Genomic DNA, 25,531 nt, shown 5'->3' on the forward strand with positions numbered 1-25,531 from the left:
ATAAAAAAGAATAATGCGTCATGAAAAGAGCTAGCGCTGGACCTCAGCCTGGATTTCGACAGTATGTTTTGTTGTTCATGGAATTGAGGCTTTACAGTTGGGCATTCTTTACAATTACTATGTACGCAAGTCCCCTCACTTTTTTCCTCAGTGTCAAATTGAGTAGGGTCTAGCAGAGAGTTTTCCAAGGTAGATTGTAGTCCCAGAGTCTGCTATGGCTTGGATTTGTTTCAATTTAGGGAAGTGCAGTCACTGGCTGCATTACTTGGAAACGTATCTCTCCAAGGTCAGGGTCAACATTAATGTCTGAAAAGTAATAGAAGTAACAATCATCTAAATAGGGTAATTTAAAAATGATCATCTGAACACACAGCAGTACAAACAATAAGCAACAGAAGGGACATTGCATACATAATTATTTCGTGTGAACAGGGACCTACAGTATAAAAACATCACATACTGTACTACTGTTAATTTGCACTTTGGTGAAAAAGACTTTGGTGTCCTGAGGACACAGGTATTAAGTTCCTAAACCCCCAAAATCTGACATACATAGCCCTGAATACTTAAGAAATTGGAATCTATTTTCACTATACTGTAATTCATGTTTAGAAAAGTGTGGTCAAACTGTATTCTTTTTATCACAGATGCAAGGGACAATTTACCCAGCTCAAGATTTTAACCCTTGCAGGGATACAGAAGAGCTGTTTGGAGCTATTCAAGGTATGGGTAAGCAACTTAATGAATAAAATTGTTTTTATCAAAAGTTCAAGAGGAGGTCAAACCCTAATCTCACCCACTTGTGTCTACTCAAGTAGCTGACCTGAAAATATGTTTTTAATGAGTTTCATTTCACAACCCTCCTTCCACCCTATAACAAATTCACTGCTGGTCCCTCTTAAAGATGGGAGATTTGACAGTCTGTCCTTTTGGACTTGTGACTGTTTTATTCAGCCAGGCAAGGTAAGCCAAAAAAGAAATATTAATTCAAATCAAGCCTTTGCAGTTCTTTAAATGAGGGTTTGGATGTACTACTGAAACATATGTAATGTCAAGAAGTGACAAATATTTTTTTAAATATAAAATACATTTATATGTATTGAATGTTTTATAAATATGAATGTGTTCCTTTACAAATATTTCCATTTTAGCAACCCTCAGGTTGGTAGGATAACAAACAGTTCAGTAGTTTGGTTAGATCCTAATAAATGTGAGAGACGAGATGTGTAGAGTATAGTTGACATTGCTCGCACAGTCGAGGGAGTTTGGCAGCCTCATTTTAAGGGTGAGGCTACACAGACACTCCCTCTGTATTGCGAGGGTTTTAGATAGGATGGAGTGAGGGATACAAAAGAGTTGTACTGCAGGAAGTCCCAATTGTGAGATTTAGTGTACTGTGTATATGCTGTTAAGTGTGCAAGATTGGGATCTAACATTCTTTCTGAATTTCTTTCTTTTAACTTTGTTATAATTCCATTAAGCCATCTCGTTTTAAAGAAAGCACATTCCCATGCCCTTGGAAAATACCTTGGGATAATTTTTTATAATAAATAAATCTTTGCAATAATTTACAAGTGGTAAAAGGAAGATAGATGAGATACTGTATATGGTTGATAGAAAGTTCAAAGGTCGAGCAAACTCTGTGGTTTTTGACTTAAAGGAGAAAATTCAAAGGTCAATCAAAAGCTTCAGCTTTGCACTGTAGAGTATTGTAGCAGTTGAAAAGACTAAAATACATTATTTTGCTGTTATGTGATTCTGAAACTAAGGAGATTTGGGGAATTTTGTTTAAGAAAATTCCAGGACATCCATGGCTCCAGATCTCTAAAATATCTCTGGATGTTAAATTAATTGGAGTAGAACACACCCTTGTAATCAAATCTGGCAAAGTGGAATCATATAGACATTAAAAATCAGTAATAAAAATATTTACATTTTAAGCATTATTTAGTGTGGGATTCTTTTTTTATGTTCAGGATGCAATAAAGATGTACTGATTGATATTCTGACTCAACGCAGTAATGCACAGAGACAAGTAATTGCTGAGGCCTACAGGGAGATGTATGGTCGGGTAAGAAGAATTTTTATTTACTTTATTACTTCAACGACAAAGCAAAGCTACTGAGGGAATTTGCTTTGGTATAGTTGAGGTGCCCATTTGGAAGGCAGGTTGAACCCTGCAGTCCAACTTTGTCAATTTTATGTCATTATCCAGCGATGATTAAGTCTTCTGCAAGCCACAATAAGACTTGTAATGTAAAATGATGAACAGCTCTGATGTTTCAGAGGAAAGCCCAACCACAAGTTGAGCAGACGTCTTCCAAGATTAATCATAGTAGTGAGGTTTAAAAATTATTTGAAAATTCCAAACTTGAAAAAACTTGCTTAATACAGGACTATTTGGATTTGATTGGTAATATGAAATAAATGTACACAAAGACACAGAGGTGGAAGAAAGCTAGTGCATAAGATCAACTTTATAATACAATTCACAAGTATCATAAGTGATTAAGAGTGTAATTTTGTTTCTGGAAATAAAAAAAAATTCTTTAAAAAATGATTCTTAAAGAAATGAAATGCCATCAACTGCTCAGAACTGCATTGTGTGGAACTGCAGAAATAGAAATAAATACGAAAATTTAAATAAAATGAAATAAGAAATAAGAAAATAATAAGAAATAATGAAAAACTAAATAATTTCTGTTTTAGTTGTTCTTTTCTGCTTTTATTTCTACCTTTGAGAAATTAAATCACTTTATTGCTTTGTGAAACTCAGAAACAATACATGTGAATTAATACCAAACAGAGAAACAATGGCCATATTCATAGAAGATTTAAGTTGAAAATGTATTACTGTTATTATTATTAGTAGTATTATTAGTATTAGTTTTATTATAATTATTATTTACAATATTTTCCAATGTCTTTTAATTATAAAGTTTTGTATGAGCTCCTTTTTAGCAAGCTGTTCACTAAATCATAAATCAATTATATTGACAGCCAGGGCAGCAGATTACATCAAGAAAGTCAGGTTTACTGTCTCCAACCTCTGCCAGTTTTCATGAACAAAACTATAAGTAGGGACATACTGTATTCTATGGTAAACTTGCAGTCATGTCATGTTGCAGAGAATCATTATAAAATTAAACCTACTCAATAATTACATGAGTTTAATTTTTTATTATTTATTTTTATAAACAATTAAAATAACAACAAGCAGAAACCAGAACAAAATAAAAGACCCCCCTCTTACACCCCCACCCTCCCCTCCCCCACCTACTGTATAATGGCAAACAGACTCCTAAAGAGGAGAGACAAAAGAAAAAAAAAACACTGAATCAAAAACCTATGATTGCAACAATGCAGTGTATAACATGAACATTTATGCTGCCAAAGAGTCAGTCAAATGTATGTTTAGATTTTGTACAGATTAAAAAATATAGTTTATTCTGGAACATAAAATTAATGTCACAAGAAAGGTTATAATTAATCAAAGTTAATCACAGAATGTTTGTTTTGTTGAGAGACATGCTTCAAAAGCTGTGGCTAAAATATTAGGTTTAATCACTAATTAATTTCAGAAAGACTCAATTTCTTCATTCAGAATTTGCCAAGAAAAAAAATATTCTAACCGAACATTATGTGTTATAACTCAGTTCTGTGTGAGGCTGAATAGGCTTTAAGGCAGTTTTGCTTTGTAATTTCCATATTTTAGGAAGATCAGACAGGAAGGGAATGAGGAATTGGAGATGATCAATTTAAAGCTAAAATAATCTTTAAGAAGAAAAACTGATTCCTTGAATTTATGTCATTATTCATAGTATTTATTATAACTAAAGAAATGAAACACAATAGTCAAGGTTATTATTAAAAAATAATTAAACAGATTATGATACCTGTATATAGTTAAAAGTGAATAATTTAAAATCAAAGGGATGCTATTAAAACCGTGCAATGCACCATTCAGATTCCTCAAATTTTACTTATGTTGTTAAAATAATGACTGATTAGAAATAAAAAAATGAAGCACTTGAAAAATTATACAAAATAGTCAGGGTGAATGTAACTTTAAGAGTGTCTTCTACATCATTGAAAACAGGAATCTTTGTTTGGGTACATATAAATATTTATTATAAAAATATATATATGCAATAGCACAGTACCTTCACATGGTCTAGAGGCAGAAAGGATTTTACCACTTTTTTCACCCAGCAGGCTGGTCCTTTTTGATGAAAGGATTACATTCCTTCTTTTACTTTCATTTACATGAATGCACAGTTCTCTAGCAGAGGTGAAAGCCTCTGGATGCAGCTGAACATATATATATATAAACTCAAATTATACACACATAATTTTTGTTACATTTGAGCAAGCTGTAAATGAGCTTTTTTGTGGAGATGGTATTTTTTAATTCATTAGCCTTAGACAAAAATGTATGAAACATAATCATTTTCAGACATTTGCACATACTTCTTGTTGACAGATTGTTCCCCGTATTGCCACTGTTCTCAATTAAGTGTCTTGGGGAGGTGAAAGAAGTATAGATTCTTCCAATCATATGAGGAATACGGAACCAGTATAAACTCCTGAATAATTACCCTCCCAAAATCTGCTGAGCAGCCAACTTGGAAAACTCTCATCCTGTGTACAATAATGAAAACATCTTTCTGACATAATGTGATTCTCATTTTTAAACATACTGTGAAATTTTATATTGGGTGAGGCTGGAGAAGGGGGTATTAAATTTACCGTCAGTAATACTTTACATTCTCACTTTTACCATTTAATGTTTCTATTGATGTAGTCTGGCTAATAAACAGGTGAAGCATTATAAGTAGTCTTCTTTGATGTAGATATGTGGGGATATAACATACTGTATATGCAGGTACAGAGCCATTATAACAATATTAAGATACCCTTTTCACTTCCCCTACAGTAGCTTCCACTAACAGATGTTTGTCTGATGGTTATCTCAGCTCAACACTGCCAGCAGAGGTTTGTTGCCTCAGCCAACAGATGTCCGAGACTAAATTTGATTCTCCTATCTGTAAATATTTAAACTAATCTGTAAAAAATAATCTCACCTTGGCTTCCATATTTGCCAGGTTCAAACATTCAGTGATGGTATTCGGTGAAAAATAATTTTATCACTGAATACAATCTAATTTCTGTTTTATTTTGTAGTTTCATTTGATTGGGTAATTACATGCAGTTTTGAAATTCCATGTTCTCTTGTCACAGAAGCAGGACTATGGCACAGCACATGAAAAATCACACACTTGCATAATTGCTAAATTAATTTCTTCTCAGGTGTAAGACATTTCATATGCAGTAGGCTTGAAGCAGTGAGTAGTAAAAAACAAAAAAGGCAGGAACCAAAAAACAAGGCTTAACAAATTTGTTGATGTAAACCATTCCTTTAGATATAGAAGATATATAAGAAGATAAAAATTTATCCATGATTACATATTTTTCTTCATTTCGCATGCTAAAATCATTAAATTCATTATGGTTATTATTCTTAAATACATCTGGTATGGACTTAAAGACCTATTTTATGTTTTTCTTCTCACAGGAACTGATCATTGATCTTCGAGAAAATTTTTCCCATCACTTTAAGCAAGTTATGGTTGGGCTAATGTATCCGCCTGTATTCTATGATGCTCATGAGTTATGGCATGCATTGAAGGTACCTTTACTTCCTATTATATCTACTACTAATCATCTTGATATTGTAAAGTACATTGGTTAAAACAAGATGGCTAAAAGAATGATGAATACGAAATTCCATTCAGTGACATTATTATGTTAAACTAATACCAATACAGCTAAGGTAGTGAGTGGCAAAGTGGTGTAGTGGTTAGCATTGAGGCCTTGCGGTACTGGGGATCTAGGTTCAATTCCAGGGGTTCGATCTGTATGGAATTCGCATGCTGTCCCTGTGTGGATTTCCTCCAGTTGCTCATTTTTCCTTCCAAACTGCAAAGAAATGCTGGTAGGTTAAATGGCTTCTGTAAAAACTGGCCCTGGCATAAGTATGCATGTACTGTATGTGTCTGTGTGTGCTTAGTGATGGACTGGCATCCCTTCCAGGGTTGAGCTATAATGTTTTCTGCAATAGGCTCTGGGCCACCGTGACCCTGAATTGGATAAGCAGTTAATGAAAGTGATTTTTATATCGAGAACCAATAGACTGAGATAATTTGATCATTTCAAAAAATTTTCAAATGGCAATTACATTGATCCTGAAGGTCAATTCAATACTTGAAGGTTATGTTCATGTAGAAATGTTTTTTTTTTAACATGGGTTGTGTGAGGCCAAGCTGTTCTTCTTTGAGTGATATACCCATGTCACTCATAGAACTGCATTTTATTACCGTTCAGAATTTGTGGAGTTACAGTATATACAAGGATATATAGAAGGGACGGAGGCCTATTTATCATCTAACCACACTGTTGTACGTTTTCCATCTACTAGAACCATCAATCTGCAAATAACGTTATTAAACTTTGGGAGGGGTTTCTTTTTTTAGAAGATTTTACTAAGTATTTTACCATTTTTGAAGATCTGATATTTCAAGGTCCAGCAGTGATAGTTGTACTCTTATGACAGTAGGAGGTTCTCAGTCAAATAGCAGAAACAGACATTTATTTAACATATTTACTTATATACATACTGATTTACTTGTTTCCAGACATAATTACTGATTCTTATTCACACTCTTATTTACCTTACTTAACATTAAGTATTTCTGTTCTCACCCAAACTATAGTCTACCATGTTTGTGAATTTTCCTTTTTCTTCCTCTACCCCATCTTTTTCAGTTGCCCGGGCACTTGCTCTTTCTGTCAAAATCCACAGTATTTAATTAAAAATAAATCTAATCCTTAAAAGTTCTTGTTATCCCTGCTGTTCTCTTCTCCCCCTTCACTCCGAAGGCACCCTTACTGGGGCCAAAGCAACTCTCACAAAATCCATTAATTTTCTAATCCCTGTTTGAAAACACTTTTAGCACCAGTTTAAATTTCTTTTACACCATCAGCTGGTACTCTGCAACAACTTTACCCAATTCTGAATCATTCTGTTCCTGCTATGTACAAGCTCATTACCATGGGTATCTACTTGGGGTGTAAATTACGCAAAGTTCTCAGAAGTCTTATTACAGTTTGATGTTTTTACTCTTTGTGATTTATATAAATGTTTATAATTACATAAAGTTCATACTGTGTCTTTAGAGATATACAAAATGAGTATTGGAAAATGTAATTATATTTAGGATTTATGATTTAGTACATACTTCTTTGTAATTAGCAGAATACATTACATTATTATCCTGTGACTTTAACCCCCAACAGAATTAATTTTAATTTAATAATTCATATAAACCTATGAATTTAACAATTCATATAAACCTTAATATAATTTTAAATATTTATATTTACTGGTCATGATCACTAAATAACTGTATCTGATTTGGTTGTTTTCCAAAGATTTGTATTCCTGCAAGGCCATTTTTAAATCAGAAATCAGTTCAGAAATACTGTATAAATATATGCTTGTCATTTTTGATTCTATAGATACTTGCTCTGCCTGAATGGACCAAGTATATTACAGAACAAAGCCCCATGACCTCTAATACAAAGGCACCCCATCTAATTCTACATTAAATAAATAAACATGGTCAATAAAGAAAACAATTGTCAAATACAAAGTTGGTGTTCGGTGTATATATATAGAGGATTATGTTTTGCTTGACCTCAGAATGTACAGTCAAGTCAATGTCACATTCCTGTGATATTTTGGTCCTTTTAAGAACAGCAAGAGTGATTCACCTTCAAAAGACAGGGACATGTTTTACATTCATAAGCAATTTAAAATCCAATTCCAATTTTCGCTAAAATAAGTGTATCATATTAAATGATTTTGGGGTCCAAAGTAGTGGTTATTTAATATTATACTGAAAGGATTACGTGAGCACTTTAAAATCTCCCTTAAGTATCCAGTGTGGAGTTTTTTTTTCAGTAATACCTCTTGACCTATAGAGAAGCTATTGATTTTTAAGGATTGCTGTAGCATGATATATTAGTTCAGTTGAACCAAAGGTAAGAGGAATTTAAGTGTCATTTTAGTAATTTAGAGAATGGCACTGGTAGGTGAGAAAAATCAAAAGTAAACCATTCTTTTCTGTAATAAAAGACATTCCCAGGTCAGAGATCGACATAGTGCACTTGCTACCATTCTCGACTAGTTTTAAATAAATATCTAACCTATCCAAAAGAATACATTGTGTGACCAAAGATAAAAAGTACTTATTTTGTTATGCTTTTGCTGAATTGTTATTTTTCTCATGGGAGTGGGTGGCTCAGGAAAATACTAATTTTTGCAACAAATCTATATTTTCATCTGTACTTTTGAGTGAGAATATCAAAAATAACTTATTTTCAAATGTCTTTACTTCTTTTTACTTATTACTTCTTCTGAAATTATCAAGCAAGGCAATTCAACATTATTGACATAATTTTCAGGCAGTCACTGTGGTCATCTGTGAAATATTCACTAAATAGATACAGTATTTGCCTTAACGGAGATGTCAACTTTTCCATGTGTTATTCCTGTTTTACAACCTAAGCATTTCAGATTCCTGCTAATTTTTTGCTTTTGTTGCTACCGTCTACTGTATGTCCTAAGTCTACTGCGTGTTGGACTTTATGATCACTGTCAAATCTATATGCTCAGAGTGCATCTTTCTAACAGCCAAAGAGGCGAAAATTGGATTGGTAAGGTGCTATGTTGCAGGAAGACCACATGATACTGGGTGAAAATTGTCACCTTGAATTATTCTCACTTTGAGTCTGTATCATAACACTCTATAAAACAGATCCGGCTATGTAATTGTGACTAACACAGAGAATCCTATCAAACTTCTGTCTAGAACTTATGAGATGCTGAGATGCATACAGTATGTTACAGTAGTGTATATCACACATCCCGCATGCACTTGTCATGTTGTTTAACTGTCTAACACGTACGTACCATTGTCATAACAGTCTTGCAATGTTGTGGTAAAGTAGTTGTATGGTCTACTAGGTCAGATATTTTTTAATGTTTTAGGAGAACCAATAAAATAATGTTGGGAAATAATATATAATATATGTAGAGTGAGGACAAGGATGCATTACCACTGACTAAAACATAATAATCCATTAATGTGAAATGAAAGGTAAGAATACTATCAGTAGTATAAAGTCTGCTGCTGTCTCATCTGCTTTAAAACAAACCTGGTAAGGAAACTGGCCTTAGTTCTCAATAACCTTTTGCATTTTTTCCAATTTGCTCTTTTCTTGAACAAAAATTAGAATGGGTATTGGCAGGTTGATTACACCCTTGTTCAGAATCTACCGATCTCTTTGAAACTCTGTAGTCAGGGTTTAATGACATAAGAACATATGAATGGTTACAAACAAGATGGGGAGGACATCCAGCCTGTTTGGATTGACCATTTAGGTAAGGAAATTAATGATCCAGGGACTGGTCCGGTTGTTTCTTGAAGAAAACCAGAGTAAAAGGCTCAGCGATCTGACCCGCTTGTTTCACTTCCACAACCCTTGGCGGAAAGATGGTTTGCATTCTCCCACTTAACTGCACTTCCACATACTGTATTTTCCATTTGAATCTCCTTTTTCATGTTTCATTGTTTATTCAAAAGAAGCCCCTGGTTTGACATTGTTAATGCCTTTGAGACTAGTTTTTATGTCTCTATTAAAGACTAAAAGTACATTATTTCTGCCTGTCAATATACAGTCGGCCTTTCTTCTGTAATGCATCTGGTTTCTCTTCTCTGGGCAAATTGCAGAGGAGCAATATCTTTTCTATAGTGTATATTTTTTTCAGAAGCGACCTCTTCTATCTCATCTTCTATCTTCCATTTCAGTGTTTCCCATTTTATGCAGTATTTATAGTTTATGTTTTTGCTACCTACCTAAAAAAACTTGATGTTGCCTACATCATCTGTCTGGTGTTTGCCCAGTCTTGAACTGTATGTTCTGCTTTTACAATGAATGTTAATCCTCTTCAATATCAATATCAGTATTGTCTATGCACCTGACTAGTTGACTAACTATACCAGAATCTAGATAATTGATAATTGTTAGGGTAGGGGTCCTATTACAGATCCCTGAGGTATTCCAATAAATTCCACCACTCCAAATCAAGTATTTGTCTGAATGCCTACTGACTGTAATTTGAGAAATCGTCTTTTATGAGGAACTTTATTACATGCTTTTGTTTGCTCAAAGAACTGTAATACATTCATCAGATAATTTTAAATTAGGCACTTCTAAATACGTGTTGACTATTCCTTAGGATCCTATCTCCATATTTCCATATCTAGGATCTAATTACGTCTAATAATTGTTTGCATAACGTCACATGTAATAGAAGTCAGAATTATTGGTCTTTATTTTCATGGTTCAGTTTTGTTTTCTTCTTGTGAATGGGCACTGCACAGGCAATTTTCAATTCCATGAGTGTCTTGTGATTGTTGAAAGAGTTGTATCAGTGGTTTCTGACTAACATCTCTTTTTTCCTTCCTAATAGCAATTAATTGCTATTATGGAATTGGTTTTCACTGCAATGCTAATGACTCTCTGCGTTACACCATCTCGCCGCCAGAGGGCACCCCACCCTCTAGTGCCTGCTCTAACTGCGCAGCAGAAGTGCAGACCATGCAGACGTCAGTAGTCAATTCCTGCTCACTTACTGTCCCTAGCTCACCACGCCTCCCCTCCTGAAGCCTACTAAAACCCTGTTCATTATTCAAACAGTGGTCAGTATTGTTGCCATTACTCTGAGCTCTAGATCTAGCCTTCAGTACATTCTTCCCTTGTTCCTGCATCTGTTTCCTACTCCTGTTTTCTTCCCTGTTCATCGTTTGCCTCATCTTTTTTCCCTGAGTTTTGTCCGCTTGTGGCTTCCTGGTTTGGTTTTCCTCAGTTTGGTGCTCTCAGCCCCTGGTCTTTTGTTTTCTTCCTGGACTCCTAAACTGTTTTTTGGATTTTTGGCCTGTTTCTCAACTTGGACTTCTGGATTGTGTTCCTGTGGACCTTGAATCTAGACCCTCCTTCTGGCTTTGGAGCTTGCTCATCTCTAGACCCTGGCCCTGGATTTCCCTTGTTCACTGTCGTGACCTTGGACCCACATAGGGTCCCTTCCATGATTACTGAGCCATGAACCAGCCTTACACCCGGATTCACTTGCAGATCAAATCCTTTAAATACTGCTAATACTACTGCTCTGATTTCCACAGGTGTCTGTTTAATATTCAAACACGGATGCCATAGAATGTTCTTAAGAAAGTTAAGCTCAATCTTCACATATTTGCTTACTGAATTATCTTGTGTTGATGGTAACTGAAGCCTATAAAAGCGTATTTTTTTCTGAATTAAACTAAATATCTAATAAAAAATATATTGAATTACAGTACTTTTTAGACCGCTGTCATGACAGTTCACATTCGATTCATTGAGCATATAGTCCAAATGTGCCTGTTGAATTAAGCTATAGTAGTAGTGAAATGACAAGGTTATGAACCCACTATTTTTATTTACTTTTTCTTCAGTTGTAAAGCAGAGCCACCAGAATAACAGTAATACAAGGAGAAATATATAAAGATTGTGTGCTTTTACAATGAGTCATCAAATCATAAGCATTGTGCCATGGGGGGCAGGCCACCCACACATTTAGAAATGGGGGAAACAGTACAGTATATACTGTATATACGCTACCATTCAAACACTTTTAAGAGCTCTTAAACATATAAAAAGTATATATTCCTCTCCATTTCTGGGGCTTTTATTGCTTTTGTTTGTGTTGGAGTAGACTACAGTCCTACCATGCTTCTGAAATTAAACCAGCTGGAAAGTGTAAAGTAAACTGCTAATTACTGTTTCCAGCTCCACTCTCATCCTGTAATTGGAGAGTAGACCACAGGACACAGTTTTAGTGGTGTAAAATCACAAGCTGCTAAGATTAGATTACTGATATTTACAAATGATTAATACATTAAAAATATTAAAACAATAAATAATTAAAAATATATCAAACAAAATTATATAATAAAAATAAAAGTAAATATAAAAACTACAGAATAGGAAGGCTGTCTGAAACTGTTCATTCTAACTGCTGTTATTATTTTTCAGTTCAGAAACCTATATAGTTCAAGTGAAGTAATCTCAGAGCCTGCTTTTAAAAATATAGTTTAAGATCTATTGATGTTTGAAAAGCTACAAGATCAATGCAAATTCTGTCTGAGGAGGGAATTATTCTTTCCATGTTTATTTTTTCTGCACAATGAAAAGGATTTATTTCACACAGATGTGATGTTACAGTATGTAAGTGTGCAATACAAAAACCTATCACCAATTTAATCTACTTTGATCATTTTCATTAGGAGGATACTAAAAAAAAGAATAGAAAATATGCCAAAACACTTCTTATTTCAGTCAAAAAAAAGTTTCATTTTCATTGGAGGAATGCTCACACTTGCTAAGTCTTTATCTACAGTATCTTGTTAAGTGAACTGTAGTTGCAATGGATTTACATTCTGTTGGCAAAAAAAGGACACTCCTGTGATGGAAGCTTGCTGAATTGTTTTCTATAGACAGAAAAAATCTATTGACAGTATAAATAAAAACAATATTCATTACAGGAAATAATGAGAAGAATCATTATATTGCCCGGAACTACAGTATATAAACTTGATGAAAAATACCACAGACTGAGATAGGTCTGACTTGTTCCAATGGCCACACAGAGCCTTTCAAAATTATTCAGACCCTTCCAATGATTTTGCATTTTATAATTCCTTACACTTTTATAGTGTTTTTCTGGACACTCCACTCAAAGCGCTTTACAGGTAATGGGGACTCCCCTCCACAACCACCATCTGCATCGGGATGATGCGAGGGAGGACAATGTGCACCAGTACGCTTACCACACATCGGCTATTAGTGGAGAGGAGAACAGAGTGATGAAGCCAGTTCATAGATGGAGATTATAAGGAGGTCATGATTAATAAAGGTCAGGGGGAAATTTTGTTAAATTACAAATGATTTAAATTTAATCAAAACCTGATTGCTAAACCAGATGGGTGGATGAAAGAGGTTAAATGTCCACAAAAACTACATAAAGTGAAACAAATAAGTTAATACTTATTAAGTTAATAAGTATTCACACCCTGAGTCAACACTTGGTGGAAGCATCTTTGACTACAAGTACAGCTGCAAATCTTTTTGCATATGTTTCTACTGGACTCATCCAACTTTGTCAAGTTGGTTAGAGATCACTGATAACAAATATTGCTACAGATTTTCTGTCAGATTCAAGTCTGGACCTCACAGGAATATTCTGTTTCTTTTTATTAATTTATTCCAGTGTATCTATGACGGTGTGCTTTGCACCACTGTTCTGCTGAAAGGTGAATTTTCATTTCAGTTTTATCAGACTGGAGCTGCTGTTCCTTTCTAATTTCCCTGTACTTTATTCCATCCATTTTCCTACTTGACAAGTGGAACTATAACATAATGTAACCATCACCGTGCTGTACAATTAACAGGGAGATGTGTTGTGTTTGGTTTGTTCCAAACTAAATTCTTTGCATGTAGACCACTTTTGTTTGATCTGTTCACAAAACCTTTTGTCACATGTTAGCAGTGTCATTTCAATGTTTCTATGCAAACGTCATGTGGGATTTGAGGCAGGTCTGCCACTCTTGTGGTATTCAGCCCAGCTTCGTGGAGTGACTGGGATGTGGTTCACTCATGGCAATTTTCTCATTTACTCCCATCTTAGCCATTAAATTCTGTTTCCAAGTGGTCATTCGCCTCACAATGGCATCCCTAGCCAGTTCCCCCCCATCTCAGCTGCTACATTTGGAAGGATAAGCTGAGCAATGACAAGATAGTACAATACATTGCTTGGTTACCAGTTGCCCTTGTGTGTTTTCACCAATTACTTCCCATCCTTCAAGGACTTGCTGTCTAGGTTAATTGGGGCTTTTAAATTGTCATGTGTGTGAACCAGGGTTTTTAATACAATGTTTACAGGGTTGGACTCTGGCTCACTGCAACCCTGTATTGGACTTAACTGTTATTGAAGATTAATGGTCCTCTCCACATTATAGTTGAGATCAGTGGCCATACTGTATGTTGAGCAGATAATTTTCATATCTGTGGAGTAAACTATTCAGCAAACCTGAAATTAAGACCTTCAGAAAACCATGAATGAAAGGTCATTGCTACCAGGTGTTACATTATCTCATGTGCTAGCTTAAAGTGAATTGTATCCACTGAGTGAACCAAACTCTTTTTCCCTAATATTTTTAAAACATGTTACATTTTAACTGATGTCATATTTCTGCTTTTGCACTGTTGTAAAAGTTACATCAGATACATCCCAGCCCCCTGATGCATAATTGGTTGCATTTTGGTTGTCCTCCAAATCTTTGGTTGTCCTTGAAAAAACAGTACATTTATTTTTAATACAGACACAAATTCAGGATTAACAACCCCTGATCAACTCACCTCACCTTTACAGAAGAGAAGAAGACAACAATGTGAACTCAACTATGTATACTCCTAGAGGGCAGCAGGAATTTAGCCCGGCTTGGAATGAGCTAAACTACTGTAACTGAATAGTGAAGTTCAAATAGGGAGCTGCGTCAGCATGCATAGGCTTCAAAGGAATAGGTAAAAGTTTATTCTGTGCTGAAAAGGAAAGAGACACAACCTGTGGATCACACCTGAAGAAGGCTCCACAGCCAAAACATTATGTCTCTTTCCTAACAGGTTAGTGGTTTAACTAGACTACTTTAACAGCTTTCCTCAGTTCTTCAGGTGCTGCTGCTTTAAAGAGACCTTGAAAAAAACGGCAAACACACAAGCCTTCTGGGACCAGGATTGGACACTCTTGAATGTCCTCTAGAATGTATGGTTGTCAGGGGCATCTGTTATATAAAGTATTTACATTGAAAGCCCCTGAGATAATGGCACTTTAGTTACCACCTCCTCCTTAAAACATTGTAAAATGTAAAATGCACTCATTTTGCTAACCAGTAACCTTCTCCATACATTTTTTAAAAAGATTCGCTATGTGGTGTGTCAAAACAGAAATGTTTGCAGTAGATATTTATTGTGTTTTAGATTGTAAACAATTTTAATTATATGACTTGGTATTTGAAGAAGGGCATAGTTAAGAATCTGCTCTGCATATAGTATAAATTTGAATACCCTCAAGCTGGATGCTATATCAGGCTCTATCAAGAAATGCTAGGTTCAATTGGAATAATTCAGATTTTATGCAAATGCAGTGCAATACCTACAGTATTTTTGACTACTTCATGAAGAACTACAAATAAGATTTCCCAACCTCACAAAAATGGCCAGGCGGTACTTGTGAATTTTCCCCTTCTTTGCTGAAGCTACGAAGGTGTAGTGTTTTGGCATAAGGGTAGATTTTAACAGCTCAACGATAATCAATAAAAATAAACACAAGGAACAATAGAATAATACTCAGCTTTAATGGGATATACTGTATGTCACACCCTGTACACCTATAGGGGCAATCTACTTCTGTCCTGTTCCTAGTTCCCTGTGATTATTCATGTCTTTCCAGTGTGTCTGGTTGTGTAGCCTATTTACTTCCTGTGTCTGCTCTGCTCCTCGCTCAGCATTGAGGGTACGGATGTCCTGAGACCCACCTAGCACCAGGTTGCTCCTGTCCGAAGCCTGAGGGCATAGGTTTCTTACCGACATCGCCTGAGCCCCTGAGGATAACCTCCGTGTTGCCCCTTTTACCGCTACACATAGGGTCTCTACTGCTCTCCTTGTCATTCCACGGCTTGCCCTTCTGATATCCGACAATATACAACTCCCAAACATTCAAATCTCTACTGCTTTTTAATCATTAAGACTTTTAGACATGGTGTTTGCATTTTTATTAGTTGAGACTACTACCCTCTGTGGTTTAAGGTTAAACTTTATTTTTTTGCATACTGTAAACAAAAACATATTATTTAAAAAAAATGCTTCTGTGAAAATTGGTACCTGCCGTGAACTCTGCATGAGGTTGTGATTTTCTCAGGATCTAATATACAGTACCTCTGGATCTGGAAATCAGACGAGATTATCAGTATAAAGCTATGTGAAGAAGCTCTGTATCCTTGTAAAGCTCTAGCCTTTATAGGAGACTGAGGGTCTGCAGCTTTGAAAAGATGTCAGTTTTAGTTGGCTTTTTTTTATTACTGGCATTTGACAGATCTTCCATCTCACCAATGGTGGTCCAAGGATCTGCAACCCCTCCTCCCCCCATAAACACTCTTTAAATACCTATTTGCACCTATGTGAGAAAAAAAATTCTAAATTCTACTTTACTAGTTAACCATTAATTAAATTAATCACCCACCCTGTGACTTTTGTAAAGTAATTAATTTGTAAATAGCCATTAATAAGTGGCTGGTCGGCTATACTGTAACTGCAACCACTTCTTCTGTTTCTGAGCTTTATCCACTGTCACATACAAAGTACTTGATAGAAAAGGTCCATACAAGTGAGAACAAGTGACCTAGTGAGAACAGCTGACCCCCCACTCTGGGATACAGCAATATACACTATATTATAGCTATGTCAAAGTTATAATATAGTTTATATAACTGGGTGGGCTGGACAAACCAAAGTAAGGTACCTTACATTAAGGGTAATAGCAGTGTCTGCTACAGGGACTTGAACCTGCCACCTGCCACTAATAAGTCCAAAGATTTACTGTACCAACTATCTATATGCTATGTTGCGCAGCCCCCTACAAACCACTTTAAGAATTGTACAAAATTTTAATATGTCTTTTTTTAAAGTAGTTTGCTAATGCTGAGTTTCATACAATTATTTAAACCTTGTAACCAACAGAGTAAAATAAATCGGAACTGCTATAGAAAAGAAAGTTAAAGCTCATTTCTGTGTCCTTCCTGTGAAATTAAAGTACTGTAGACTCTATTTTCCAACAGTTCCAACTTTTATGTTTTAATTGGACAGAGTTTCAAATGCATTAAGCTTCTTCTTGCTTAACTGTCATGATTGCCTTTCTTTCTTATTGTACTGATTTTGTAGGGTGAAGAAACAGAGGAAAACTGCCTCATTGATATTCTTGCTTCCAGAACAAATGAAGAGATCTTCAGGATCAAAGAAGCTTACTACATGGGTATTATGCATTTTTATTTTTCACCGTCACAATTTGCATCAAAAACACTTAAATTACCTGTAGTTGTTAAATAGAAAATAACTTGTAATAGCATTTCTTTGGGCAAATAGAATACAAGAGTGATCTTCAAGAAGACATCTACAGTGAAACATCTGGACACTTCCGTGATATGCTGATTAACCTTTCCCAGGTACTTCTTCCAATTAAACCTAATTGATTAGGTGGACACATCAATTAGAATATGTGTAAGATAAAGACTGTAGCGCCCTCATCAAGCAGTGATGGGGCAACAAGCAGACAAGCAGCTGGCCGGTAATGTCAGCCCCAGGAGAGCATGCTGGGATAGATGGGAAAATTGTCTGGGATAGTTGGGATAGTTGAGATCAGGGACATTGCTAATTCGGGGGAAGTCCAGGTTTGTGTACATGGTATGTAAGTATACACGTGTGACTGTCCCATGTTTTCCCAATCTGTGGCTTCAGTTAGTCATGACTCACCACCTTCACTGTATGTTGTGGGGGGTGGGCTTTTTCCTTCTGTGGGTTGGTGAGAGCAGTCTTTTAAAGAAGGGTGAAATTATTATGCAAATCCAGCATCCACTTGTTTGGATTGATAAAAGACAATCACTGTTTTGAGAATGTTTGTAATACAGTAGAAATTGCATGGCTTGTTGCAGCAGTACTCATTGTAAGATTTTTAGTTTAGTTTAGTTTAGTTTAGTTTAGTGAAATAAAATTGATGTTGTTAGAAAAAAGGATAGTGGAATTCTTCCATTTTGCTTAATGAAAGAGCACTTCCATTTTCACTCTTCTGTGTGTTTATTGCTCATGTTATAATACATTTGTATTACATACACACTATAGCACATTTCCAAAAACCTGTTTGTCACAGTGAAGAAACATAGTGACTATAATGTTTTTGAAAGGTGGTTAGAAATAGGGGGGGTAGGCGGGTGTTCCAATTTTCTCCCACAGTCTAAAGACATGTGTAGATTAATTGGCTTATGGGAAAAGTGGCCCTGGTGTGAGGGTGTGTGTGTCTGTGCCCTGTGATGGGCTGGCATCCTGTCCCGTGTACCTCGCCTTACTCCCATTCCATGCTGGGATAGACCTGTATTGGAAAAAGCAGTTAAAATATGAATGGTCACAAAAGGGCTGTGTTTTTTCCAAACTGCACGGAAAGCCCATTATATTACGAGTGATATATATATATTGCATTTTGCAGAACTTTACAATTCTGTTTATTTAAAAAATCCATCTACATCTTTGAGACAGTAAGAGTAAAATTCCAAAAAGCACTAGTACAGTATGATACAGTATATTCATGTCATGATCTGCATTCATATGCAATACTGATTTGAACAATATTAATAAATATGCTGTTTCTACAGGGTGTCAGAGATCAAGCTTATGCTGATCCTGGCACAGCTGCTCAGGATGCTATGGTAAATAAAATATTTATAATGGAGTCATCTTAATATTATGCTTTTTTAGCACTCAAGAATACCATCAGTAGAGGTATAACTAGTGTTTCTTATTACATTGCAGGTTCTGTGGGAAGCATGCCAGCAAAAAACAGGAGAGCATAAAACTATGCTGCAAATGATCCTGTGCAGTAAGAGTTATCAGCAGCTGTGGATGGGTAATGACAAACTAGGCCATTAAAAATGTGGGAACAAATGTTTATCAGTGCTTGATTAGCTAGAAGGAAACTGCAAGAAAAGATAACGCTTAAGAGCATAAAATTACCTGGTCAGATTAAGATTTTAGAATGATTAAGTGAGTTTTGGAATGACTAGTATAAATTGGGAAAACAAGATTGCCTTTCATTTTTCAATTTTTCATTTATGACTCCAGATACTTACACAAAGGTTAAAGTATAATAATATGCAAAGAAAACAAGTGACCTTTCTAATGTATAGCTCCTGTCACTTATTTATCCATATTGTATGATGAACTGGATAAACTGTCCAGAGGGCAATAACCTTATGCTGTCTGTTAAGGTGAAAAAGAAAGATTTTTAATTGTTTATATCAGTGCCACAAGAAATGCACCTACCTATTTTCTTTTTTTTTACAATTTAAGTTTTTCAAGAATTTCAGAATATCTCTGGGCAAGACATCATTGACGCCCTTCGTATGTGTTATGATGGGTACTTCCAGGAGCTTTGTGTGGCCGTTGGTAAGCAGAGAATAAAGTATTTTATGAAAAAAGTGCTATAGTTTAGCAATTTCAATTCCATTGACAGCTTCTTAGATTTGTTTTCCTTTGTTTTCTCTTGATTAAGTTCTCTGTGTCCGAGACAGAACATCATACTTTACCTACAGACTCTACAATGCCATTCATGTAAGTGCACAAACGTCTTATCTACTAATATGACTTGATCTCATAATGACGGATAGTCGGCTGTTCCCTGTATCATCACTGAGAAAATGAAGGACATTGAAGCACAGGAATAGATGGACACCATTGCCCCCTGGCGGTTAATTATACAAACTGCAATCACTTAGTTTATACTTAGGTTTTTCTTTGCAATTAATGATAAACTAGAATTGAAGAAGAATAAAAAAAGGATGTCAGTAAGAGACACAATTTCCTGTTGCATATGCTTAGACATATGCTAACTTACTGGAATGGAACTTGAAGTTATAAGAATTAAAATGTAGTAATATAAAAATATGTGATGGACTGGAGGGTCTGTCCTGCCTTGGTCTCGTTGCTTGCTGGGGGAGGCTCCAGCTCTTCCATTTCACTGTATTGGATAAAGCAGTTATAATATGGATGGGTGGAGGAAAACTATTAGAAAACTATTGGGAAAAGAGGCATTGCTCCCAATACACTGTTTTAAAATATATTGTGGTTTCTAAGGTTTCTATGAACTTAAGAACATAACAAAAGTTAAAAACAGGAGCAGGCCATTTACTCCACAGTACAGTAGTTAATTGATCCAATAGCTACTGCTGCTCACCTCAGTATCTAAGTTGTACTTTAATAGGTCCAATTCAATAATTAGGAATACACCTACATCTGCCTCTGAAAAGACTACCTGCTTAAAATGTATTTATTTGATCTTTTAAGGGTTTGAACTAATTCTCTCCCAAAAAGTTAACTGATATACATACAAGTTGCATAAGAAAAAACTATCAATATGCCACTGTTTAACCTACTATGCAAACTAAAATAGATTACATTGCAGTTTAAGTTTAAATTAAACAACGCTGTTTTAATATTCTTACTCTAAACCTGGATTGTTTTTTAGGAATATGGTTTTCACAATAAAACAGTTATCAGAATACTGGTGTCAAGAAGTGAAGTGGATCTTAAGGAAATAAGAAGGAAGTACAAGGAAAGATATGGAAAGTCACTTTTCCATGATATTAAGGTAAAAAATGTATTGTATCTATTATTTATTATTTAGTGCATTACAAAATCAGATATTACATCAGTTCAAATTTTTCCCAGTTATAATGTAAATTGTGTCATAACACACAAGGAGTTAGAAAAAGTACTGCTGTTATTAACAGATTTTGATTTTAAAAACATTTGAATCCATTTAATCAGAAATACATTGTGCTTTTTCTTCTGGGATTCACACAACACATTCAAATGACTTTTAATAAATATAATTCCTTTTGTGGATCGAATGACAATTATAAAACAAGTGTTATAATATTCTTCCAGACCTTTACATTGTGCCAATAAAAGCACTGCCACTATTAGGTTGGTGTAATAACATTAATTTTCAAATACGTTACATGGAACTAATTTAATTTATGGTGGATCTGCAGTACACTCCTAATGTACAGTTATTAGTACAGTTCTAGATTTAAACCAGTGAACAGTAGCCATTAAAGTACTTTAAACATCAATGTTGCTGAATAAGCATTTAATTAAATCAGTTTGTTATCCATACTGAAAGATTAGCTAAGTTTGTAGCACAGAAGATGTGTTCTGTTGTAAATATGAAGAATAGCAAATATGCCTTAGAAAGTAAGATTTAACCTTTAATGTTTACTGTTATTGTAAAATTCAGAGCTTTCCCCCTTTGTTAAATACAGTTATCTACATAATAGAAAACAAAGCAAATATTTTCATAGTAAAAATGATTAAATTCATTTCTGATTCTCAGGTATAATAACTTTATTAGAAATGAAACAATGGATTATCAACCAAACCTTAGACAGCACTTTCTCAAGAGTTTCATTTGCACCTGTCCCTCTAATCTGTCGCTTCTCCTCTCATGGACTGAACCTAATTTGACAGACCACAATGAACCCCTTCGGTTTTCTTTGCATAAAATACTTAACATCTTTTATAATTTACAGTTACAGCAGACCAGTTTTAGTAGTGGGAAAAATCAAAATCAGTGATAAAAAAATCAAAATTTTGACCAATCTAATAATTGAAAACCACACAGTAAATAATCTCAGTCTTCTGTTTTGAAGGAAACAGAGGCATTCTCTGTTGTGCTTTTCATTTCTAATAATTTTGATTTGTATATCAAATTTACTATTTCATTTCAGCCTATGTCTAATTTAAGCATTCTGTTCCTCTTATTGCATTATAAACGCTGTTCTACACCTTTTCAGCATTTTGCCTCTGGACATTATGAAAGTGCATTAATTGCAATTCTGGCTGGGGATGCAGAAGACTATTGAAGAGCAGGAAAGCAACAGAGAATTATCTATTGTATTGAAATGCATACATCCATATTTGTATGCCAAAATATGATTCTGTTTTTTGGGGCTGTCACAAATTAATTTAAGCTTTAATTAAAAAGAAAATGAAATTGAAATGAAAATCATCATCATAGAATTCATGTTTCATAATTAGATATGATTGTCTAGTGGAACAAAAGAAGTATTACCTGTAAGAGCTGAGTGTGAATAAACATTTATTATATCTAATGTTCTTTGTAGTCATTCTTATTCAGTCGCTATGAAATTCTCCTCCACCTAAAGATTCCTCATTTTAAACGAACCAGCCAACTGTCAGATTGCTCACACCAGGTTTACACTACAGTAGGTTCTCTTGTCTCATTTTCTAAAAGCTGACTGAAAGGGAACATTTCATGCAAGTGCAGTAAGTGATATAAACTTTCAGAAAAAAACATTTCCATTGTTTTATTTTTAAACGGACAAATGGTTTCACGATCGTCATCCCTCCTCTAGAGGGCGCTCCGACACTTTTTGTATTTTAGTTTAATTATCATGTTCACCTGCCCCTTGTTCTGTGTGTATTATTTAAACCCCGTGCCTCCAAAGCTCTGCACTCAGCATTGGAAGATGGATACCACAAGGCTTACCTATTCCCTGGGCTCGCGGGTAGCCCGAGGGCAGGTCTTGTTCTCCGGCATCCTGACCATCTGGGCCCGGGGCTCGGAACACCAGGCTCCGTTATGTTTTTACTTCCTGGTTCCTGATTCCTAGTTCCTGATTCCTCGTCCCTATTCCTCTCTTTGTTCATATGGATCTCCCGGTTATGGACTTTTGGACTGCTTCCTGGTTTCCTCTTTTGGATTGTTTTGGACTTGTTTGCCTATGCCCCCACCCCACCCCCCCCCGAGCACCAGAACACTGCTGTCACACCCCCCTGTCAGTCATCCTATCCTGATCCTGTTGTGTTTCCCTGTTACCCTTCTCCAGTCTCTTCTGGATTTTACTGTCTGCATAGGGTCCAAAATACGCACTACATAGGAGTCTGAACTGGCTCCCGTTACAAATGGTTTATGTATTTTCCTTTCTTAGCGTTTCAGGGAGATCGGAGATTTCCCAGAGTTTTAATCTAGGAGGGTGCAAGCTGGGACTGTAGATGGGACTGTACTTTTGAAATCGAGAACTTAGTGCAGACAGAAGCTCTAAACTAACAAGCAAAACAGTTGCAGTCACCAATTATCACCATTATGATTAAAGGCCTAGTTTGAATCAAAAACCAGCAGAAGCAGGGGTACTCCAGGACCAGGGCACAGAACCCCTCTGCTGAGTTATCTTTCTTCTGCAGCACCATAATGACTTCTGACTTGATGGGCACCTCGAGTTTGTAGAGAATACTCACATCAAATCATCAAATCGGCAAGAATCAAATCATTAGATTACAATAATCCGGATCCCTGTCTTGTAAAATATCATATCATATATTATTTTATAACATCATTTTTTGTATGAAGTGAATAATTGAAATGTTATTAGAATAGACTAATTTTCATAAGTACAAATCCCCTAAAACTAAATGAAGACATAATCTATTGAAATTAGCACAGGGACTAAATAAATAAGGAAATTAAGATGCCAGATACTTTTGCAAAAGATAGCACGAATAAAAACATATACAGTATAATAATTTCTCTTTGTTCATATACACATCATATCACACTTACACAGCACCCCTGTGTAATGCCTGTGGTTCCACATATTAACAAAGTCTAAGAATTTATTTGTTAGGACATAGATGTGAGGAGTATTAAAATAGAAAAGAACTTGTAAAGGCAGAGAATTACTCCATTCTTCATTGTCATATAGCACCCCAAGGAAGACAACCTGTAGGTCAAGGTTACAGTATGTCTACTAACACAATAACCTTCAAGACAGCTCACCTAAACTATTTAAACCTGAAAGATAAATAACAGGAATTAAAATTCCTCTATGTAATGTTCACCCTCTTTAAGTGCAATGGAATGAGTTTGACATGAATGTAAAAAAGATGTGGTGCTCTGAAAGATACTTTGTACTGGATTTACAACAACAGATTATTATTAGACGTTAAAGACAACTTCGTAGACAAAGAAAATGTGCAGTTGTGTAGCTGACTAGGGAGATATTATAATAAGAGAACATTGACTTAAAAATTAGCAAAATACTAAGTTTAGAGAAAGGTAATATATTTTCATTACAAAATAGTTCGTAGGGGTTATTCTTAACATATTTTAATACGTTTGTTGAAAAAATCCCATAATTTTGAAAACCTTTAAAGTATGCCTTCTAAAAAAAAGACTACAGTACTACATCATCCTCTGGGTTTCCGTTTATTTCAGTGCTTAATGACTTGAAAAAGTTATTGACTGAGTGTGTCTCAGTTACAATTTTAGGTATTTATGGGTTATTGGTCTCCAAGACCAGGAATTAGGATCACAGCTAAAATATGCTATGTATATATTGTTACAAATGGGGGTTTAAGACATTGGAGAAATATCGGAAAATGACTGAGTGGATAAATCAAGTAGTAAAATAAATGATCAGAACCCCCAGCTTGTAAATGATTTTGCCAATAATATACCTGAGCCATTGTTATAGTTAGAGGCATGTGAATTTTCTGTCCTCTACAACAGTTTTGATGAAAAGAGTAGTAATTCAGTCACACTTGGTTAAGCAAATATTTAACAAGAACAGTGACACACACTACACTAAAATAACATAAACATAGAACACAAACATAAAACACAGAATTGCTCTTTTAACAAGGTTCAAATACTTAGGGTCTTTTCCCTGGTGATCTAGAAAAAAGACCTCTCATCTGGTTTATGTTCTGTCTCCTCCTGTCTCCATGGTCTGTTTTTTCATACTGTTTTTACACTCTTAATCATTTATCTAGAATTTAATTAATTAAGATACTGTACACCAGGATATTGTTTTGATCAGCGAATCTGGACCCCATAAGTCTCAGCAAAACACCCCCTTTGCTTTGAAGCTGGAAATGTTTACTGTACAGCTGTAACAATACATTGGAACAAATAAAGGTTTTTCCTTTGTAAAGTCTTGTTCCTTTGTAGCTAAAGCATGCTGAAGCAACTCTCCACTTGAACACCTTCATGTAAATATACCGTGTGAACAAATTAATATTTTATTATACGATTTTAATAATCTCTAAAGCTGCTTAATCCTGGTAAGGGTTATGGCACCCCGGAGTCTGTCCAAGAAGGTGCAGTTAACACCCTGTACAAGAGCTGTGGTTCCTTGTCTCAGTCATGGAGGAACACTCTTTTGCTCTAATTCTTCAGTGCTGTTTGACGACTTAATTGATCTGCTTGCTTATTGAGACTTTTATTTAATTTGTTTCTTTGGTGAGTTCTGAGTATCAATAATACTCTACTCAAACAGTCCAACTCCAGCACCCAGAACTTAGTACGACCTCTTCTCAACTTTCTTGCTATTATTTTTGACTAAAAAGCTCTAACTGGTATAGTATCATACACTCCCCTAATTATTGTGCAGAGGTCCAATTGGTTATATTTCAGGCAACACAGCAGAAGGAAGGCAGTTCTGAAACTCAGAAACTGGTACAAGGTTGA

At 35.3% G+C, this 25,531-nt stretch overlaps 1 protein-coding gene across 1 annotated transcript; it reads left to right on the plus strand.

The window, feature by feature from the left end:
* Nucleotides 1–647: 647 nt before the first annotated feature.
* On the plus strand, nt 648–21,905 carry LOC148841607 (annexin A10-like). The gene is made up of 11 exons (XM_088923159.1): nt 648–729; nt 1,977–2,071; nt 5,576–5,689; nt 17,158–17,248; nt 17,359–17,438; nt 18,639–18,692; nt 18,796–18,889; nt 19,333–19,428; nt 19,535–19,593; nt 20,507–20,629; nt 21,837–21,905. Exons 1-11 carry the CDS (start codon nt 648–650, stop codon nt 21,903–21,905), a joined length of 957 nt encoding a protein of 318 aa, XP_088779285.1.
* The last annotated feature ends 3,626 nt before the right edge of the window (nt 21,906–25,531 follow it).

Source organism: Atractosteus spatula, chromosome 1 (genome assembly GCF_055471065.1).
Source record: "Atractosteus spatula isolate fAtrSpa1 chromosome 1, fAtrSpa1.hap1, whole genome shotgun sequence".
NCBI classification, from domain to species: domain Eukaryota; kingdom Metazoa; phylum Chordata; class Actinopteri; order Semionotiformes; family Lepisosteidae; genus Atractosteus; species Atractosteus spatula.